This window comes from Cannabis sativa, chromosome 4 (assembly GCF_029168945.1).
Source record: "Cannabis sativa cultivar Pink pepper isolate KNU-18-1 chromosome 4, ASM2916894v1, whole genome shotgun sequence".
Classification (NCBI taxonomy): domain Eukaryota; kingdom Viridiplantae; phylum Streptophyta; class Magnoliopsida; order Rosales; family Cannabaceae; genus Cannabis; species Cannabis sativa.
This window is the reverse complement of record NC_083604.1, coordinates 68,791,337-68,814,254: the sequence shown is the minus strand read 5'-3', so window position 1 is coordinate 68,814,254 and position 22,918 is coordinate 68,791,337. Positions and strand designations below refer to the sequence as shown.

Sequence of the window (22,918 nt, the reverse complement as noted above, 5' to 3'; positions counted from 1 at the left end):
GACCTCTAGCATGATTTGTCTAGCTTCAGGGTCCGATACACACCTTAAATAAGGCATGCTGAGTCCTCTCCGGTAGAGAATTTGGTCCATCATTACATAACGATGAGCCTGATACTGAATCTTTCGAGATAGTGCCCTCTCTTGGGGCAACTCACCTGTGGTTATGTATTTTATGATGGGGACCATCCAGCTGGGTTCTTGCCCAACCGTTAGTGTGGTCTCTTTTATTTTGATGCTTGGCTCTGCCAAGCGTTCCACTGGTACTACCCCCAGCTCTTCGATTTCGCTGTCCGAGGCTAACTTAGCCAGACAGTCCGCGTGAGCGTTCTTTTCTCGGGAGATTCTTTCTATTTTATAGTCTGTGAACTCGTGGAGCAGTTCTCGGACTATTGTTACGTACGCGGCCATCCTCTCGCCGCGAGTTTGGTATTCTCCGGATACCTGGTTTACGACCAGTTGAGAGTCACTGTAGACTTCCACTCTTTTGGCTCCTACAGCTTTTGCCAATTTCAGTCCTGCTATCAAAGCTTCGTATTCGGCTTCATTGTTTGAAGCTGTGAAGTTAAATCGGAGTGCTGCCTGGAGCCGTAATCCAGTTGGTGATATCATAGCCACTCCGGCTCCCGAACCGTTCTCATTAGAAGCTCCGTCTACAAACACCCTCCAGGTGGGGATTGGTGGTACCGGCGTATTAGCTGTTGCCTCGGCTTCATTGCATTCGGTAATGAAGTCTGCCAAGGCTTGGCCTTTTATGGAGATCCGGGGTACGTAGTGTAAGTCGAATTGACTTAGCTCCATTGCCCACTTGAGGAGTCTTCCGGATGCTTCAGGCTTCTGGAGAACTTGCCGGAGCGGATGATTGGTTAAGATTTTGATCGGATGGGCTTGGAAGTATGGCCTCAGCTTCCTTGATGCCATCAGGAGGCAGAATACTAATTTTTCAATGACCGGGTACCTTGTCTCGGCTCCTATCATGCGCTTACTGACATAGTACACGGGGTGCTGAATTTTTTCTTCCTCCCGGACCAGGGCAGCGCTGACCGCGTGCTCGGAGACGGCCAAGTAAAGGAACAAGTCCTCTCCAAGGACGGGTTTCGATAGGATAGGCGGTTTGGCCATGTGGTCTTTTAACCTCTTGAATGCCTCCTCGCATTCATCCGACCATTCGAACTTTTGGCATTTCTTCAGTACGTTGAAGAAGGGTATGCACTTGTCCGTGGATCGTGAGATAAAGCGGCTCAGTGCGGCTACCTTTCCGGTCAAGCTCTGCACGTCTTTATGCTTCTTGGGGGATGGCATGTCCAGGAGAGCTTGGATTTTCTCCGGGTTTGCTTCGATCCCCCTTTGGCTGACTATGAAGCCCAGGAATTTTCCTGACTTGACCCCAAAGGTGCACTTTTTCGGGTTGAGCTTCATACCGTATCTCCGGACGACTTCGAAACATTCTTCTAAGTCGCTTGCATGGCTGTTGCATGCTTTGGATTTGATGAGCATGTCGTCTACATATACCTCCATGTTTCGTCCCAGGAGGCTTTTAAACATCCGATTAACCATTCTTTGATAGGTTGCTCCGGCGTTTTTCAGTACGAAAGGCATGACTAGGTAGCAGTATACCCCCTTATCGGTCCTGAAGCTAGTGCACTCCACAGTCTGCGCCGTATGCATTTTTATTTGGTTGTACCCAGCATAGGCATCCATGAAAGACAGCAGTTTAAATCCGGACGTGGCGTCTACCATCTGGTCGATCCTGGGTAGCGGGAAGCAGTCCTTTGGGCAGGCTTTGTTTAGATCTGTGAAATCTATACAAACTCGCCAAGTCCCGTTCGGCTTGGGCACCAGAACCGGATTGGCCAGCCATTCCGGATAGTACACGTCGCGGATCATGCCACTGGACAAAAGTTTGTCCACCTCTTTCTCTAAGGCCTCGGCTTTCACCGAGTCGAGCGGGCGTCTCTTTTGCTGTACAGGGGGCATGTCCGGGTTGACATTGAGTACATGGGTGATGACATGAGGGCTTATGCCGGTCATGTCTTCTTGGCGCCATGCAAAGATGTCGATGGCGCCCTTCAGTGTTTTTATTATTTTGTCTTTTTCCTCCGGATCCAGGCTTTTCCCTATCCGGAGTACTTTAGTGAAGTCGTCGTCGCACACTGGTATTTCTTCGACGTCCTCCATTGGTTCCACGACCCTTTCGGATCCTATGCGAGGATCCAACTCATCCTCTTCAGCCTTTTCTATCTCAGGAGACCCCCGGACCATGAGTACAGGTAGGTGGGTGGCAACATTGTAACACTGCCTGGCTTCTCCTTGATTTCCCCTCACAGTTCCGACTCCGGCCTCCTGGGTAGGGAATTTTAGGCACAAGTGTCGGATTGAAGTAATTGCACCAAAGTCCACTAGGGCCGGCCGACCAAGGATCGCGTTGTAGGCTGTCGGACAGTCTACCACCACGAAGGTGCAATATTTAAATGTTCTCTGGGGGGTATCCGGGCACAAGGTAACCGGGAGCCTTACTTTTCCCATTGGGATAAGCGTCGTCCCGTTAAACCCCGTGAGCTGTGACCCACTAGGCGAGAGGTCCCGGTCGGTCAATCCTATCGCAGTGAAGGCTTCTTTGAAGAGCAGGTTCACGGAACTCCCATTGTCAATTAAGACCCTAGCCACTACTTTATTTGCGATGGGGGTCTCTATGACCAGCGGGTCGTGGTGAGGAAAACACACTGTCTTGGCGTCTTCTTCCGTGAACGTTATGGGCTGGTCCATTAGCCGAGGCCTTTGAGATGGGAGTTGAGTAACCTCCCACACCTCATTGTGTTTCGCGGCCTCGGCATATCGTTTTTGCTCCTTGCGAGTGTTTCCTCCGATATGGGGACCTCCGGAGATCATGGCTACCCGCCCATTAGGCCGGGGCGGTAGCCCGGGAATATGCTGGGTGTCACCTGCGGGAGCAGCTGGAGGCAATACTCCTGCTGTACCCCCTGGTGTTCCCGGAGGCATACCCCCGGCCACCTGCCCTGGATTAAGGTGGGGCAACCTATTTTTGATCCATTCATAGAGGTGGCCCAAGCGGATTAGATTTTTAATCTTGTCTTTGAGATTCTTACATTCATTGGTGCTATGACCAATGTCGTTGTGGTACTCGCATCTTTTACTCGGATCTCTCCGGGAGCTGTCTTTGTACAACGGTTGTGGTCTCCGGTAGTGCGTGTTTTGCCTAGTGGCAAAGTACACACGTTCCTGGGAGTCCGTGAGCTCTGTGTACTGAGTATATTGGGGTGTGTACCCCTTCTTCTGGCGCTTCTCTCCCGTTCGGGTGCTGCCCTTGGAGGACCTTTTGCTCCTTGACCCCTGGGTAGGGCCTGTTAAGCTAGCAGTCGGGGCAGCCTGTGAAGGAGCTCGTCCATTCACCCCGGACGGGTTGCCGTAATGGGAAGATGCTGGTGCCAAAGCTTGGCCCTGGCTGTACCCGGGAGTAGCAGAGAACTGTATGCCACTCACTTGTGGAGTCGCGGTCGGGGCAGTACCCGAGGGCGACACTCCTGGCATGTATCCTGCTATCCCGGTGGGATAATAGCCTCCATAAGCCACGATCTGGGCTTCTTCGAGGTTAATATACTTCTGGACCCTTTTCTGGAAGTCCTGGAGGCTAGCAGCACCTTCTTGCTGCAATTCATTCCAGAAGGGAGTCCCAGTGCGGATTCCTGCTTGGAGAAGTGCAAGCTGTTGTCCGTCATCAACCTTCTTGGTCTTCGAGGCTTCCTCTCGGAACCTCTTGATGTAATTCTTCAAGGTCTCGGTGGGCAGTTGCTTGATGTTGGTCAAGGCACTAACCTCCAAGTTAACCTTTCTGGCGGCGACAAACTGTCTCCGGAAGTTGGTTTGGAGTTTGTTCCAACAACCCACGGATCCTGGTTCCAGCTTTTTGAACCATTCCTCCGCTGATCCGCTCAGAGTGAGGGGGAAGCACAAGCTTGTTGGCGTCATTGCTGACCCGCATGACTGTCATGACACGGTTGAAGCGTGACAGGTGGTCACTGGGATCGGAGTTCCCAGTATATGCCGCCATTTCGGGCATCTTGAAGTTTTTAGGGAGCTCTGCCTCCAGGATATGCTTGGCACACGGCTCCCGATCCTCGCTGTCCGAGTCGGAGTCATCTCCCTTCTGCCTCCGGGAGACTCGAGCAATGTCTTTTCGAAGTATGGCAAGTTCCGCCATAATCCCTTCGTTTAACGTACCCGAAGAAACCATGGGCATGTATCTTTTTTGGTCAAGGTGATCCCGGAGGTCACCTTGATTCCCATTGATTTGATTTCTCAGATCAATGGGAGGACATCTCTGTCCTCTTCTTTCTCTACCCCCTGGTTCCTGGTGCACAGAAACGCTTTTCCGGTCCCCTCGATCCTGAGGGCCAAGACTCCCTTTTTGGGGCTTGCCCCTCTGCGGACCTTTCCCTTTAGGGAAATCTGAGCGGACCCTTCGCGAATCCTGCACCTTTTTCTTTCGCCCAGGGGTAGAAGTAGGGTTTTTTGTTTGATTTTCCTCAGCAGGGTGCCTTATAGGGCTAGGTTCCCTAGGTTTTTGCTGCTGGGAATTAGGCGAAGACGTCGCTGGCTCTCCGTCGAGCCCAGCGGCCATTGCCTTGGGGTGCACGTGAATACCAGCTGCCTCCATGGCTTTCTGCATGGCTAGCATCACTTCCTGCATTTTTTGATTTTGCGCTTTCTGAGCTTCGATCTCGGCTTCATGATCGATAGCTTTTTGTCTGAGGAGCACCAGCTCTGAGTAACTTCCTCCGTCGTAGGCATACTCGTCGAGGTTTTCTCGTAGTTCTCGTCGGGGACTATTTCTTCTTCTTCTTCTTCCTCGGACTCCTCTGCCGCCCTTGAGGCCACATCTTCCTCATTTGGATCTTGGGCATCTTCTAGAGGGCGAGGATGACGTGTACTTCTTGTCTCCACCATTCTTGTGAAGTCAAATGCTTGTTATGTAGCAGCTTTCCTCAGCTCTCAATAAAAGCACCAAAATGTTGACCGAGATTTTCGGCAACTATTAAAATATGATTATAGTAGTGAGCTGTAAGAAAGCGAGATGAGGATTTTTACGTGGTTGGGGCGTTAATGAGCCTTAGTCCACGAGTCTTTGTTATTAATGGATGTATTTACTACAGATTCCACACTTGAGAGAATGTTCTTCTCATAAATACAGAGAATGTTCTTGGTGAGTATTTTCTCTTCTTGCTCTTATGCAACCCAAGATTCTCGACCCCATTAAATGAGCTTTGAGGGGGTATTTATAGTGTTTTGGTGGGGTGATCCCTAGGAGTGTTCTTACAAATGTATCTGTAAGTATCCATAAAGTTGGGTATTCCCAATGAATATACCATGGGTGATGCATGGTCAAATCCCTAGGCGCTGTAGGGTTTTTATGAGGAATGTCCTTTTTGCCTTGTGATTGACGTGACTCTTCGCAGAGTAGCCGTCGCTAGACTTAAATGATCATTACTGTAGCGCTGCTGTTTGGGGGTTGTGCCGTCAGACTTTATTGCGTGTTACAGTCCCAACACGCTTCCTCCCATGCGGCATTAAATGCGACTTGACTATTCGGGAGAGGCCTGACACATCCCGGAGAGGCTTCATGCTACGCGAGCTTCCGGGAGTACCTTGTGCTCCGGGTGCCTCCTCCGGGACCCATGCCCAGGGTGCTTCCTTGTGGCGCACAAAGACTTATCAAATATTTACAAGTTATCTGATCCACGTGTCCCTTTTCGACTGGTCCACGTATTTTGGGCGAATTCAGGGGCAACACAAGGCTATAATATAATGTGGACACCTTCCCTTTATTAAATTTTTAGGTGGTGTTTGTTTGGGAGAAATTAAAACATTAGAATAGAAATGAAAATGAGGATAGAATATGAATGAAATTGAACAAAATTTATAAAAGAATTATTAAATTTTTTCTCATGTTAAATTAAAATTTTCTTCTATTAATTTTAAAAAAATAGTCATTCCACTTAAATGATAGAAAGATCATTTTATTAGAATAGCATTTCAATACTTTAAAATGTAACCAAACAAAAAAATAAAATAAAAATTGCATCATTTGTATTTCATTTTGCTTTATTACATCCAACCAAACGCTACCTTAAATTAATTAATTTTAGTTATGTAAAAAAAACACTTATTGGATAAACATTTTTATTTTTCAAATTGTGGTGAAATAGTGGACAAAATACAAAAAAAAGCTCCATGGTTGGTCTAGTTGTCACTTGTCATTTGCTGGAAGAGCTATGCTAGTCCATTATGTTCTCTTGGGCATTAGAAATTATTGGATGAACATTTTTATTCTTCCGTAAGAAGTTACGACTGAAATTGACAAATTGTGTCGTGATTTCTTATGGGATAAGTCTGAGAATAAGAGTAAGTTGCACTTCACTTCTTGGAGCTAGGTTTGCTTGCCGAAAAATTAATCATGGAGGAATTGGTCTTAGGGAAGGGAAAAAATAGAATATTGCTCTTATGGCCAAATACATATGGGCTATCTCCACTAAACAAGATGGCATAAGTTGAGAAATACCACTTTTATTAATCAATTAATCAAATTTACCTCTAATTTTATATTTAATTGAAACATACCTCTTTTTATATGTATTGTACCCAAAGTACCCTGACATAAGAGAGTCACATGGAGAGTATCTTGAAGTGACAGGGGCAAAATTGATACAATGTTTAAAAAAAGAGGTAAAAATGATAAACTTTAAAAAAGAGGGTAAAAATAAAAGAGGACAATATAAAAAGGGTATAGAGTGTAATTTCCTCAAACAGGATTGCCTTTGAGTTTATTGGATCAATAGTGTGTATTTAAAGAACCATGATTTCTAGACCTATCCCGGAGGAGATACCAGTTGGTACTTCAAGAAATTGGTAAGATTGAGGAATACCATTGACAAAGAAGAGTTGTTGGCTGCCAGTTTTGTGGGATAGTTCAAAGCAAAATAATTTTACCTATCTCTAATAACTGCTGAAAATGTGAGTTATCACAAAATTGTGTGGCACAAGCTTATTGTCCCGAAGCATCGTTTGATTTTGTGGCAGGCTATCAACGAGCACCTTCTCACCCGTGATCTCATTGCTAGAATCTTGAAGGTGGAGTCCTCTAATTGTCCGATTTGTGATCTTGAACCTGAGTCTCACTTTCATCTCTTTTTTAAATGCCATTTCTCAAAGTTGATTGTAACACCCTAACTATTATGGGCGTGTTAGCGTGATTTTTTAACGTACTGTGCAGCTCGTTGCTAATCAACAAGATTATTGGAAATCGTGAATAATTAAAATTTTGCTTATTTATTTAATACATAATATATTACATTTATAAAATGCTGGGATCCCGTTTACAAAATAGGGTTACAAAAGTTTACTATTCATATACAAAATATTTGTCGTCTAGCGACTAAACAGCAAAATACCTGATGTCTTGAGGATCGTATGCTCCAGGCCTAACCGCCCCAACATGTACAATCTTCACCTGCTCGCTCTCACGGCTCCTCAACTTTAGCTTTGCCCTTACCTACACATAGCAATAGCACTGTGAGTCGACAGACTCAGTAAGAAAAGCATAACATAAAAACATACTAATATTCCGGGTTATAATCAAGCGCCCATACACCTAACCATAACCCTAACTGAGTCAGGAACGTTTACGACAAAGTATGACTAACTGCGAATCCAGCCTATACTCAGTACTCTAGTCGTACTGATGTGGTAGCAGATAACTCATACTATCTGATAGCCTAACATATATCTGATGGCATCTCGGTGCAACTCTATGTACACCTCATTGTTGCCCTCATATGCTAATCTGATGGCTATAGATTTGCCTAACATATATCTGTTGGTATCTCGGTGCAACGCTATGTACACCTCACTGATACCCTGATATGTTATTCTGACGGAAACTAATATGTACGCTAAACATGTATAAACATATGCATAACATTATACTAATCTTACCTTGATTTCAAATTCAGGTGTGTCGGCCAACCTGAGTGGAACAACTGCTCGGCGAGTTACAGGCTCCTAAATCACATCAATCATAACATAGGTAAGTGACACGCTAAATCACTTTCCGAGGACTTAAACTTGAAACTAAAAGTTTTCCTATCGATGAATAACATGGAAATACCCTAAATATTATAAACATGGGAAAAACTAGGGTTCCCAAAACTGTCCCAACCGGTAGACCGGTTCCCAACCGAAATTCCGGTTCTGCGGAGTTTCATGGGGACCAACCGGAATTCCAGTTCCTACAGGTCCCTCTGAACCGGAATTCCAGTTCAGTGCAGAAAAATTTCAAAAATTCACTATAACCTCAAATCAACCCCAAACACCACAATAACTTCCAGACCTGCTATTTAAACCACATAGAACATACTCAAGGCAATAAAACACAACTACAAGCTCAGAAACAAGTTTCACCATTAAAGCTCCAAGTTTGAGTTCTAAAACTCAAAATTTGGTTAAATCCTCTATCAGCCACTAAAACATGCTCAAATCAATATTAAACAACATATTTAACCTCCAGAAAACAACATCAAACCCTAACAGCAGCTACAACAACAAAAACTACAAAAATCATGCATAACCATTTTCTTTAAATTCAAGAAACTCAAGAGGATAAAGTCAAAAGCTTACCTAAAGCTTAAGCACTCCTAAATCTTAGAGAAACTTGCTTGAGAGAAAACACTAATTGTATTTGTATAATTCGTAAAAATATATGATTACCTTTCTAATATAAATATATATTAAAAAAACCTAGTCCGAGTCCATACATACATATTTATAATATACTGACAAACACGTTAAATGTGATTTGGTGACCCATTGCAGATACACAAAACTTCATACTTCTTTATGACGATGCCTACATTTGTATGGCACTGAAATAAGTAGCTGGTCCCACTCCCACCCAAAAAAATGAGAAAAATATTTGGAAGAGGTCTTAAAAAGTCTCTACATTTCTCTTAAATGAGTAACATATAATTGGGTGAGACAAAAATTAAGTTGACTGAATAATGGAATGGAATGGAAGTGGTCCAACCAAACGCGGCTTTACTCATAATTAGCGTAGCTAACCCATTATGGCATTATTATATTTATATGATTAAGAAAAAGAAAAAAGAAAACAGTCTAGCTCTCCTCTCACTTCTTCCTTATCCAGTTTTCAGATTTGTTCTTTCTGTTTATTTGGACCATCCTACAATATCCCCTTTTATGTTACACTTTCACACCAGATTAGAGTAGAGTGGCTTTTGTAAAAGTTTTGATTTTGAATTTCTTAAACAACAAATATAACAATGCAATTTTTTTTTCTAACAAAAATGTGTTTGTAAGTTTTTATTTTAATTTAAATGAAGAAAGAAAAAGTAAAGTCGTGAGAGAAAATGATTAAATAGAAAATGAAGTAAATATTTATATAACAAAAAAAGTACAAAATAAACTATAATTAAGAAAATAATTATTTAAACAAATTTGAGTACGTAAATTATTCAAAATTTTAAAGCTTATTACGACAGCAATATTTAAGCACTGTCATTAAAAAGAAATATCCCTGCTTCCACCATAATGTATTTTTGGGAACTTCACAAAAAAAAAAAAAAAAAAAAATTAGTACCCATAAAGTTTATAGCCTTTTTAAAGTTTCTAACAAAAATAACATTTTACTAATTCAAAATACCTTTTAATTTAGCATAATTTCTCATTTATATGCTTCTCTTTCAATTTCTTTTTACATTCTAAAAAAAGCTCTCTTTAGAAATTTGTTGTGGTCTGGTAACCGACGTTGTTGGAAGAGAAGGGTCTTGCATCTTTGCTACATTTGCTTCTTCCTTACGATTTTTTTTTTTTTTTTGAACTTTTTTATGTTTAGATACCGTTATTCAATTCCTACTTTAGACAATTTTGAACCTATTTTAAAATTATTTTGAACAAGTGTAGAAATAAATCTAAAATGCTATGATATAAATAAATTTATTTATACATGCTATTAACATTGTACTAATAAATCTAAAATGCTCTAAAATTAATTTAAAATGGTCAGAACTACAAAAAAATTTACTTTTAGTCACCATAAAATTTATAATTGAAAGTGAAAAAATTGTGACTAATTATTAATCAGCATTCTTATGTTGTAATTAAAATATTTATGGCTAAAAGTATTAATTACGAAAATCACAATTTGTTGTGACTAAATGTGTTCTTAGTCACAATACTTGTTGTGACTAAAAGTAAATTAGTAACAACTTATATCTACATATTATATTTTAGTCACAAGTAATTTTTTATTGTGATTAAAAGTCACATTTAGTCACAAAAAATATATGTTGTGATTAAAAAGTTGTCACTAAATGTAGTTATTTTTTGTAGCAAAAATTGTTCTAATTGTGAATACATCCGAACAGTGACGGACCCAGAAATTTTACTTTGTGGGGCTTATTTATCATTCAAAAATATTTATACCTATATTATAATTATTCTTACTAGATTTATTTAATTTTATGGGGGCTTTTTTTACGATTTTGATCTATAATTATTAAATTTAAAAAATTATATTTAAATTTTTAAAAGGCAATATTTTTGCTAGTGGGAGCTATAGCCCCCAAACTAATACACTTGGGTCCGTCCCTGCATCCGAACATAACATATAATGTTTAGATACCGCTATGAATCAAACCTTACTTCAGACCATTTCATTTTGAACCCTATTTCTAAATTATTTTTGAACAAGTTTGGAAACAATTGGAAATAAATCTAAAATGGTATGACACTAAAAAAAAAAAACTTACTTTTAGTGACAACAAAATTTGTGACTAAAAGTGAAAAAATTGTGATTAATAATAAATTATTATTTTTATGTTGGGACTAAAAAGTCTATGACTAAAGTTTTTAGTTACAAAAATCATAATTTATTGTGACTAAATGTGTTTTTAGTCACAATTTAAACTAAATTAACGACAACTTGTATGTTTTAGTTACAATTAACTTTTTATTATAATTAAAAATCAACTTTTTATTATAACAAAAAATTTATTTTGTGATAATTTTTTTTTTTTTTAGTGTGATATAATTAAATATACCTATACGTGTAACATTGTGCTAAAATCTAAAATGGTCTAAAATCAATCTACAATGGTCCAGAGTTGTTCTAATTGTGAATACATCCAACATAACATATGTGAAATATAGGATCTGAAATAAGTTCAATCAATCTTTCTCTTTTTCTTTATGATTTTTTTTCTTCCTAAGATTGCTTTTACTTTATTATTATGATTAATTAATAACCTAAAACAGTGAGATCTGGCTCTCAGTGATAAATTTAGAAAGTAAAAATTAAGTACTGAATTGTTGTTTGTTGGTGTGACATAATCTTTAAAAAGAATCCAACTTCCTAACACAACAGCCTAACCACCAGACCACTATAAAAGCTACTAAATAATTAAACTAATTGCTGACTCTCACAACACAGCCAACTATTGGATTGGATCTAACAACTAAGAAAGCCTTGACTGAAGCTTCGACAGCATAGCCTCAATATTCTAAAGTTCTAGTCAAGGTTTATCTTCTTGGCTCATATTAATATGATGTAATTTAAATACATTGTATGCAACCACAATATATATCTTTTTATCTTTAATAGGAATGTCAATCGGCCGGGACTGTCCTAGACCCGGCCCGATTCGGCCACGTTCTTCATCTTAGCGGGTCAGGCCCGACCCGAAATAATTGGCCGGGTCGACCCGACCTCCTTTTTTTATTTTTTTTTTAATCACTTTATTTATTGCTACTTATCAATAAAACTCACACAATTCATTTATATTTTTCTTAATAAGAAAACAATATGCACCATTTATACTAAAGAAAATAGCAGACTTGGCAAGTAAAAATTTTATAGTTAACCATCATAGATAATTTCAGTTTCATAATAACAAAGTGTTTCTTTGTTCTGCTAATGTTTTAGTTTGCTTAGTAGGCTTATATGAAGAGTTGAGCCAAGAAGAAAAATTATTTTCATGTGTTATATACTGTTAAAAGTTAAACATTCTTCTCATTGCAGATTAAGCTCTCTTCTGTCCAATTGGCAAGGAAGTACATGAAACGTGTAGCATCAGAGCTTGATGCGTTAAGTGGACCTGAAAAGGAACCAAATAGAGATTTTTTTTTAATATTTGAAATTGGGCCGGGCTGTGAGCCCGATAAAAGCCCGAATCATTCGGGCCAAAGTCGAGCCGTCTGGCCGGGAGCCCGATCCGGCCCGGGAAAATGGTCCAAATTGTCATTCCTACTGGCACCAGATTGGGACCTCAACTGGACGCGGACCCTGGCACCAAACCCGGACACAGACCTTGGACTTGGCCCCGGACCCCGGCACTAGACCCGAATCCAAACCTAGACCCCAACACTGGACCCGGACTACAGACTCGAACCTAGACACGAACCTCGGACCTAGATCGAAACCCTGGCACCGAACCCAAACACAGACCCTTGAACCCAAAACCGGACCTGGTCGTGGACCCATACCTGGCCCCGTCCTCGGACCTAGATGCTGACTGCGAACCCTAACTCGGCCATGGACTCGAACCCCGAATCCAGACCCTGACCATGGACCCGAACCCCGAATCCGAACCCTGGCCATGGACCCGAACCTCAAATCCAGACCCTGGCCATGGACTCGAACCCCGAACTTGGATCCCAACACTGGATTGCGAACGCGAACACAGACGCTGACCTGAACTCGAACCCAATCCCGAACACAGGTTAAGGCCTTGGAGCTAGACACGAACCCCAAACTATGAGAGAGAAAGTGATGAAAGATAAAACTGAGAGATAGAAAATGAGGGAGAGAAAATGTGAGAAAGTGATGCGAGAGAAAATGTGAGAAAAAGTAATGAGAAAAAAATGAATAGAAAAATGAAGTGAGATAAAATTAAAAAAAAAATTGACAATAACTCAATTATTTTTTAAAATAAAAAACATGTTAAAAAAAAAAACTTTTATTCCAAACCAAAGCCAATACAAAACAAGTCAAATCTGGCCCAAAATCAAGCAATTACATCAAGTAGATTCTAAACATAAATCTCTTCTCTATCTTTCATTTTCCTCTGAATACAACCATCTCTTTTAATCTTTTCAACTATATGAGCCACACTTTAAGTATAATCTTCATACATACAATTGTATTCAAATGTGATAAATTGCAGCTGCAAAACCTGCTGATAAAATCTCGGCTAAATAGTTTACAATTCCTCTATATAGTGACAATACGAAAAATAATGCTCTAACTTAATAATTTTCCAAAAAGTACATATGCATAAAAGATTAAGAGAAAAAAAAAAGTTGAAACAAATTTTAGAGTTAAATACTAAAAGACATAAAAATTTAATAGAAAATATTCACATTTTCAGCAAATATGTTTACTTGACAATCTTGTACATCGTTTTCTTCTAATAATCCATTATATATAGGAATAAGGGCATCGTACAAAGATCAAATCAATTCCTTCGTAATATCTAGTTTGATAAGCAGCAATCAATCCACATAACACTTCTCAAACAATCTAATCTGATTAAGCTCGCCTTGATTACCAAAGAGAATGTTGAAACTTGCTATTCCCATAATAGTTCGTATTACAAAAAATTATATAACTTTGTAAAAATAAAAACCTCAAAAAAGGATGGAGGGATGGGATTGAATAGCAGCAGCATAGTCCTACTTCTTTCTCCCTTCAGCCAGTTCAGAATTCAACTCACTTTGTTCAAAGTGTGTAATAATGGTGTTCCAATAATGTGTGTGTGTTCCCCATTTGTTGGTTGAACACAATTTATGCACTGACGACGCCCGAGACCCATGGAACAATGAGTGGTGCAGTTGGATGGGAGTTTCTGTATGACTCCGAATACTTGTCCTTGAAATTTACTTTTGGCTTCTCCGCCTGTAATTTGATAGTGTTTAAGGAAAGAGAAACAATGTTGATGTTAGAGTGGACTGAATGAGTAGAGTGAGAGGGACTTTCTAAACTTCGGTTTTGCATGATTCTGCAAATAAATGGAAAATAAAAAACAATAAAAGAATAACTTGGTTCTTACGAATTTAAGCCAGCATTCTTGATTTCTATGTTGATAAATGTCCGGTGAGTAGCAGCCACCCTCAGACGGGCAATAAACCCAGATGTTGCATTTCCTCTCACCGGGCTTGGCATGTTTAGCTTGATCTAAGCAAGCCTGGCAGCAATCAGCTGCACTTTCTTTGTGGAAAGTTAGCCCCCATCTCACGGCTGCACCACCGTAATCCGTATGAAGTTCAGCATGACATTCGGCTGGAACTGGTCTGCCGGGCAAAATGTCTTCCTCTGGAAGAAAAAGTACATCAACAACAACATATGATAAATTTCCACTCGCAATAATAAATTACCACAAGCATGACTGAGGAATTCAATATATTACCTTCCTCTTCGCCTTCGGGTTTATCATCATGTTCTTTGTTAATAGCTTCAGGAGGTATCCAAAGGCCAATTTCTTCAGATACCACAGCCCAGTTCGACTCCAAAGCTCTTACTAGCATATCTACAACCCAACAATATACATGAGAAAATGTGTTAATGACTTTATGGACTAAAAGTACTGCAGATTGAAGTATTTTCATAAAATATAATGTGTAGATTCTACAAAAAGCATACCCGCCTCCTCACGGGAAATAGTTGACACCGCATTATCTCTCTCAGGGGTCAACTGCTTAGTTTGGTTCAGTTTTTCCATTCTCCATCTTTCAACTGCTTCTGTAATTAACAAGAAAAACAGCAGTGAGTAAGCAAGATACAAAAATTCTGCAAGTGAAAAAAAAACTAGAATTCTGTTATTTGGTATATTACATTGTTCTTGTTATACTCGTAATCTAAATTATTAGCAGAAACAAAAACAGTCAATTGGATTTCGGTGAAAACTTCATCATAATTGCTTCATATTGGCCAATTTAACGATGGCAAGCTAGCAGAGAGTCATTTGTACAATCATATAATTCTTAGTATCTTCGTACACATCGCCCAAAATGTCTATTATTTTGTTCATAATATTCAAAAGAAATATAGAAGAATGAACCATTTGTATGCCAAGAAATTTCAATTATTTTTTTTTCATTTTTTACAAGAAGTAACAATAGTATTTGACTCGGTGCATATATATGTAGTTCTTCCTGTAACTTGTCCCAAGTAATTTCATTTTTTACATTGTATCTTTTCCCATTTATTGGAAATTCAGCCAAGCTTTTCACTACAGCATTTCTTTAAAATTAAAATTTGACCTATCTCACTTGATAATATTAACTATCTAATCACAACCAAAGTTCTATACAAAGAATATTCACCCATTAATTTAATAATATTTAAATACCCCCAGCCACCAAGATAATTTAGAAGCTAGTCCAACTTTTAGAAACAGGTACCATCAAACACATTAAAGTCAAGTGTATCAAAATGAAAGGAACTTTGATGGTACCCAAGAAACCAGTGAATACGATGGGAATTCAGGAATTATTGCAATGATGTAAGACTAGATATCTTGTGTTAGTGCCAGAACCACTGGTCATAGCATTACTTATGACAACTCAAAATAACAGTGGTGAAGCAAATATCAAGGAGATTAGAACTGCTACACAAGTGACTTTTGAAGTGGCCTCAACAAAATGAATGGTAGCAACGATACACTTGTGTTGTGTAACTGTGATAGAGAAAACCACAGTAGTGATTGTACTGAGTCCAGTAAACAAAATAACAATGATATCAGATAATTAGACACAGACAGCCAAACTTGACAAGATGATGCAAGCCAACAGCCGCTATACTGAAGTAGATGTTGCCTAAATATTTTCAAGAAGAAAAAAACTATCTCATCATGTATTAGTTTAAAATTAATTAATAGTTTTACTAATCCTTTTAAAGTGTCTAAAATTTCATCAAATTGGAAATAAGATTGCCCATATTAACTCCACCAAGGAAAAAGAGTCTTAAGTCTATAGTATTTACCTACTTTCACAAAGTTACTCACCTGCTAAAGTACAATAAAAGCCCAAAACACAAATTTAAAGCTACCAATTTTATAAAAGGTAGAGTTGAATAATACTAGCTATAGCAAATTTCTGCTGCACTCAGGAATTGTTACAATCTATGTTTGGCACCACACCTTTGTCAAAAGGCTTGCCTTCCATATATTTTAGTTAGCTACATTCAACAATTGCCCAGGAAAAATTAGCAACTCTACTCAAAACTAGGAATCACTACAATACCACCAAGAAAATAAACAGACATATGAAAGTCATTTATAAAAATTACACAGAAAGTAATAAAATTAAAAACACTTACCTCTCTGCTCACTAATATTTGCTCTGGCACCCAATGTTTTCAATCTCTGAACAACCTCGTCAGCTATACTCTGCTTCAAATGTTGGGGGAGTTCACTAATCATCACTTCACTGGAAAGCTCCTTTTCAAGTTTCTTCACCTTTTGCCCATTACAACGTGTTAGTCAATAGATAAAACTAAAAATAGTAACAACGTCTCAAAGTACACATATTCCAAAAAGCTCAATAAAATACAGATCTATCCCAATCATTTCCCCAAAATCCTGGATAAAAGCTTACCAATTTAAGAAGCTCCAATGGTTCGGCTGCTCTTCGAATTTGAATTGATTCTTCCATCATCCTAATCTGATCCGGGGTGTAATTAACAACTAAAAATAGGAAGGAAAAAAAAAACCTTAATCGAAGATCATTTATTTACCCGAAAAGTACCAAGTGGGCTATCGAAAGAAAAAGAAAAAAACAATTGACAAAATCTGCCTCAAAATTCGTTAAAGGAACTTCCTTTACAGAAACACAGAAATGGGTTCATAATTCGGAAGCGAAAGAAGAAAAAGAAGATTGGATTAGACAAACCTGGACGTGAATAGGGATCGGAATAGATATATAGAGAAGCGTAGAGAGAACGAAGAACGAAAAGAGCAACTACAATGTTGATGAGGCAAACTATTAGAGTGGTTCTCTTGTACGAACATCCCCATTTTCCTCTCCCTTGATATCCCCACTCTCCCCTCGCCATCTCCCCTTTTCCTCAACCTCATCCCACCACCATATCCCTCTTTCTCTCCCTCTCTCTCTTTCTCTCTCAGATCAACCAAATAGATAGATCAGCCAAACCACCAATCTGCACCAGTTTCAGTCGACAAACACAAAACCCAAAAAGAAGCAACTTTCGCGTTTCACCAGTCACTTAAACACACTCTTTCTCTCGATATCTCTCTCCCTATATACAAATACATATACATATAATATTATATATATATTAATGATGTTTGCACTGAGCACGAGCTACTTCTATAATTAGAATTAGCAAATAGGAATTGTTAACACCAAGAACGACACAGGATTTGATAATAACTAGCTATGGCGGTTTGTTTGGGAGGAGTGAGCAATGAAGATCCCCTCTGTTTTTCTTTTTCTTTTCTTTCTTTTTTTCTTTTTATGGGTAAGGAACAGGGTCGTGCGGTGGTGCACTTTATCTTGCACTCTACGCTTCGAACTAACTTGCGCTACGGGTGGTGCAATGCTCCATGTCACCCTAATCTAATTTCATTAATTACAAAAGTTACTTTTTCATAGGTGGTAATAATCTAAAAATACCTATAAAAAAATGCTACAAAAAAAAAAATACACCTATGCAAAAAATGAATCCAAAATATTAAATATTGTGTTTCAAAAAAAAATATATTAAATATTATTTTTTTAAAAAAATTTAATAAATATTATTGAAAACATAAAAAGCGAAATTTGTATTTGTAATAAAATAGTAGTTATTGATAAAAGTTATCCATCAAAATATATTGTAATTTTTTTTTTATTTTATTGCACACTTTTATATTACATCATATAATAATTTTTTTTAAAATATACTATCAAAATATTTTTAAAAAATTTATTATATTTTATCAATTTTAAATATATATATTATTAATATATATATCTCCATATAAAAATAATTATTAAAACATAAAAAAATTAATAAAATATATTTAGAATAATAAATAATTCTATAAATGTAACGTATTTTTAGTTATATTTATCTTTATAACTATTGAATAATTTCATTTAATAAAAATATTTGAATCTAAAATATTGAATATACATGATTTCAAATTAATATTAAATAAATATTATTTGAAATATAAAGAACTACATCTATATTTTGATACATCATGCAAAGCATCTACTCATTAAGAAAAGTTATAAAGCATTCCTATTTATATACTTTGCTCATTTTAGTTGTATTCATCTTTATTACAATTAAATAATTTCATTTAATATTTTAGGAAAAAGAATCGTGATTCTGTATATATATTTTCTTTAAATAATGTGAACATTGAGACATTATTCTATAATAATTGTTTTTCCAACTCTGTAATTAGTTATTTTAAAATTAAACCTTCTCAATCAAAAATATTAATTTTTTAATAAATTATCACAATATAAACAAAATTATTAGAAGCCTCCATCAACTTCTCTACTCTATAATCTATCTATCAAAGTTTAAAATATATCACTAAAATTTTGTTTTATTTTTTTCTATTTTACCTTAAATTTTCATATTACACTATAATAATAAATAAATAAGCTATAACAAAAGAAAAAGAATAAATAATTTTAAAGAAGTTTTATCCAATCTTAGCTAAGGATTTAACGTTTCTTTAAAATGAAGAAACATTTGAAAGAGATGATAGATGGTGAATTTTAGCTATTTTAAAATAGCTGATGGGATGCTCTTAACAAAATCACAATATTCAATTTTTTTTTTCTAATTCTTTCTTCTTTACCATTCAATCATCATATATACAAATCATAGCCATTGATAAGAGCTTTTGTTGTTGACCTAATCTACTATAAACATTTTTATGCTTTCATGCTTAGGAGAGAGTCTCCCATTGTGAAATTTAAATAGGTAGCAACACTAACTAAAGTCTAGAGGAGGCTAGTAATTTGAATCTTTTTTTGTTCTTAGGGGAATTTGATTAAATTCTATACATCACATTATTTGTTTTATTTTTTAATTTTCAAAAATCTTAGAACCAAGCCAAAAACACACTCCTACCCAAGTCCAAATTGGTCCACTCGATCAATTATATATGTCGGTAAGAAATGAATTCAAATACTCTGATATCAAAATCTGAGTCTTACACTGCATTTCAATAATTATATGTTAGTGTTACAATTGAGTGAAATGAAATACAAGAAAGAAAAATAACACAACTAATTTATCTCGAGTAGAAGTTTTTCCAGGGCTTCTGCAGTGAGAGGGATATACAAACAGTCCTGTCCATCAGAATGCCTTCTAGTCTTGACCAACTCATGATCTTTGAATTCTGTCAAATGGGAGTTAAGAGTAACTTGGCTACTTGCCAAGAAGCGTTCTCGACATGTAGCATACAAATTATCGACTGGCATCCCTGAAGTTAAATTTTGTGACGAAAAATGTGAGTTCGAGTGGATGGCAAACAAAAAACGAGGAATGAGATATGAGATGAACGCTTGGGAAAATTACCTTCTTCATCAGGATGAGACAGCTGATACTCTGCAAGGACTCGGAAAACACTCTGAGCATTGGGTGTCAAACTTTGCAAAACTAGTGCAGCTGTTTTGGCACTCTGACCGGTATTTCCATTCGCCAGAATCAGTGGGAAAAACATTCCTTCAACTTTGTATGGTGCAAAAGTAGGAACATGGTACCAGCACCAGTTGAACTGTGTGTGGACCATCTTCTTGTCCCACACTAAAGACAAACAAAAGATAGTGTCATTTAATTTCATCCATGCTTGTATGTTGCTAGTTTTCATTTGGTGCAGTTTGTAATGAATTTCGCTGAAGTACATTAAAAGATACTGACACTCTTTCCTTCACCACCCACAACATTATTCAACATTCATAGTTACAATAGCAAGAAAATTTGTATCCTGAAAACAGCCTAAGAATTCAAACACATTTCTCATTCAATCAAAACTATGCAATATGTCAATATCTACAAATGATGATTTCTCTAAACTCAAAGTGTAAATGTGAAAGGCAGATCATCTCCAGCTAGTTATTAAACTCTACAATAGAATAAGTTTGAGGACGAACTTACAAAGAGGCGTGTTCACATGGTCAATGGAGGAAACAACACGGATATTGGAGCAAGAAGCTAAGCGTGCAAGAATTTGTTGAGTTTCAGAGTCTCTTAATCCAGGCCCATCGATATTGTGAATGATGATGCATATAAAACTTTCCTTCTCCTCCACTTGTGGTTCATCCAAAAACTCAAGAAGATCGTCTATGGATCTAGAATTGAAAGGCTGCTGGCCTCCTCTTGATGAATTCCCTGAATAATTCTTTCGTTTGGCCTTCAATTGATCCCACAGAACTTCAGCCAAGGCAATCAAGACCTGCATTTAGAGCATGATATGTATGTTAGCAAAGCACCATTTTGCCTCAAAACTCAGTTGCCTGATCCTATTTTATAATAACTAATAATGAATTGAATCAATGAATAATGTGCTTAATATAGGAACCTGTTTTATATTTATTGACTGAAGATAACCGTTGATTACAAATACAGAATGTTCAGTCAATGAAGTCGAAGCGAAATCTTCAATCAAGGCTTTCTTAGATCCAAATCCATACATTAGAAGGTTAAATCCACACCTAAGAATATTAAAATAGAATGATAAGCATGTTGTCAAGTGTGATGTTCCATCAAAATCAACTAAATCCTGTAAACTAAGAGACATTCCAACATGCTGAAAGTAGTTGGGTTGTGGTCGGATATTATTCCCTATCTAGACTCTAGCATATGATAGAACATTAAACACAACCAATATTAAGCAAGTAATACTTGGACTTTAAATAACAGTAATTATGAGGAAGAATTGCAGCTATAACCTACAAATATATACTAGCCCACGACCTAAAAAAAGCAATATAACAAAATAAAGACGCCACTTTTTCATAACAAAATAAAGTTGTTTCTTGATCAATCCCCATAACATGTTATACCTAAGCTTGAAAACCCATCTCTGGTACAAAGTCCTATAGCTTCTCACTAGTTCCTCGACCTCTTTCTCATGTTTGGGCTCAATGTTAGCTGCCGCAGTTCTGAGTTCCTGCAAGTATAATTTGCTCAGAGAAAAAAAAAACAAATGTAAAATCACAAGGAAAAAACTGGAAGCGAGAATAACCTGTTCCTCAACAAGATCAATGTCTGAGAGCTTATGATTCGATTTTTTTGTAGAACCCTTAAACTCCTTTGCCAGAAAGTAGTTTCTTGAGAATCCAAACTCATCGTCATCGACTTCATTGACGTCCATCGTTACTACTTTCAAGATGGAGGATTAGACTGAAATGAAGATGGGAAACTGGCAGGAATTAAAGTGACCAAAGGTTAAGCTTAATAAAAATATATACAATTTGAACCTAAACTCACGATGGAGCAAACAAATGGTTATAATAAGGGTAAAAAAAAAAGGAAAATGAGGGAAAAATAAAATTTAACAATAAAAATATTGTTGAAAGATTACAATTTTTTCCTTGGGCAAAAATAAAAATAATCATAAATTTACAAAAAAGAATCAAATTGTCCCATCCGGGTTCTCAAGCAAGATCATTAATAATGTTAAATAATCTAGATCACACAAAAGCAACTCATCAAAACACATAAGACAACCTCCGCCAATAAATAAACCAGTTAACTCTGCCACAGACTCCTTGAGAATCATGCTCTTGTTCTATTTAGAATACAAAATGCGTAGTGTGCACCTCATAGCAGGTAAACACTATCTTATTAGTTTTTCTTCTTAGTATAATATGATATAGCAATTACAATCACAGAGAATACATGCTTTTTTTCACTCTTAATATCCAAAATGGAACGTGATTTCAGTAAGAAGCAAGAAGTATAAAAGAATTGATCAAAATCAGCAACTACTTGTAGCAAAGTTGATGAATTCACAAGACTTAAAAAAATATATATATACTTACTCAAAAAAAAAATATATATAGATATATTTATATACAAAGCATTTATAATATACCACATGATGACCCATAAACCATATCATCTATGAATGTTTATAAACTAATTTTTCACACAATCATTTTATCAAACATTATATATGCATGTATACGCAATATCATATTGCCAAATGTGGAACCCCAAACCAACTTCCCCATATTAAGAAACATCAAAGCCTATTTAGTTGTATAACTGCACAGAAAAAATCATACTATTTTAAAGTGATTTTATCATTTCAATACCAAGAGAACAAAACCCAATGATTCTATCCCATGCACACATAATATAATTCTTGCAGATATAGATACGTTATAAAATATTAATAGAAAAAGATCTGCTGATTCCCATTAATCCTATACATAAAATTATATGACACTGTCTGTCAGAGAGAGAGAGAGAGAGACATAAGAAAAGAAGTTCATGAGATAGAGAGAGAGGTGGGTATACCTAGAGTGGCGTGAGGGTGGTTGTGGTTAGAGGTTCTTGCAATCTTGGAGTGACGATGTGAAAGAGAAGAGAATATGAGGGGAAGATGATGGAGAAGGAGATGCCTTCTGTTTTGAGCGGGAAAATTATCTATTACTACGGGAACAACCACTAAAATTGGGTTATATTTTATATTGCATAAAAATTATCTGAAAATTACAAAATATTGATAGAGTTTTTTAATTTTTACAATTCAAAATAGTTTTTTTTTAATATTTCATAGAAAATATAAATTGACACTTTATTTATAAAAATACATCCATAAGGTATGAACAACATTTATATTTTTTTATGTGATTT

At 37.1% G+C, this 22,918-nt stretch overlaps 2 protein-coding genes and 1 long non-coding RNA gene across 5 annotated transcripts; all 3 read right to left on the bottom strand.

Moving 5' to 3' along the window:
• Nucleotides 1-6,013: 6,013 nt before the first annotated feature.
• LOC133036551 (uncharacterized) lies at nucleotides 6,014-9,399 on the bottom strand. Its single transcript, XR_009687154.1, has 3 exons — nucleotides 8,689-9,399; nucleotides 8,008-8,073; nucleotides 6,014-7,564 (listed from the first exon to the last, which is right to left on the bottom strand). It is a non-coding gene; the product is annotated as an uncharacterized LOC133036551 (long non-coding RNA).
• Nucleotides 9,400-13,427: 4,028 nt separating this feature from the next.
• On the bottom strand, nucleotides 13,428-17,574 carry LOC115713945 (uncharacterized). Its single transcript, XM_030642431.2, has 7 exons — nucleotides 16,975-17,574; nucleotides 16,681-16,769; nucleotides 16,403-16,541; nucleotides 14,726-14,824; nucleotides 14,493-14,612; nucleotides 14,136-14,398; nucleotides 13,428-13,981 (listed from the first exon to the last, which is right to left on the bottom strand). The coding sequence occupies exons 1-7, from the start codon at nucleotides 17,135-17,137 to the stop codon at nucleotides 13,871-13,873; spliced, it is 984 nt and encodes a 327-aa protein (XP_030498291.1). The 5' UTR covers nucleotides 17,138-17,574; the 3' UTR covers nucleotides 13,428-13,870.
• A 1,647-nt stretch (nucleotides 17,575-19,221) lies between these two features.
• Nucleotides 19,222-22,733, bottom strand: LOC115712158 (origin of replication complex subunit 2). Of its 3 annotated transcripts, none has more exons than XM_030640403.2 (7): nucleotides 22,580-22,733; nucleotides 21,300-21,457; nucleotides 21,118-21,224; nucleotides 20,634-20,766; nucleotides 20,210-20,507; nucleotides 19,631-19,858; nucleotides 19,222-19,535 (listed from the first exon to the last, which is right to left on the bottom strand). In XM_030640403.2, the coding sequence occupies exons 2-7, from the start codon at nucleotides 21,426-21,428 to the stop codon at nucleotides 19,339-19,341; spliced, it is 1,092 nt and encodes a 363-aa protein (XP_030496263.2). In that variant the 5' UTR covers nucleotides 21,429-21,457; nucleotides 22,580-22,733; the 3' UTR covers nucleotides 19,222-19,338. The 3 variants fall into 3 exon arrangements, with proteins under 3 accessions (XP_030496263.2, XP_030496262.2, XP_060970376.1); XM_030640402.2 differs by having other exon boundaries at nucleotides 21,300-21,476; nucleotides 22,580-22,732; XM_061114393.1 differs by having other exon boundaries at nucleotides 21,300-22,324; nucleotides 22,580-22,728.
• Nucleotides 22,734-22,918: the final 185 nt, after the last annotated feature.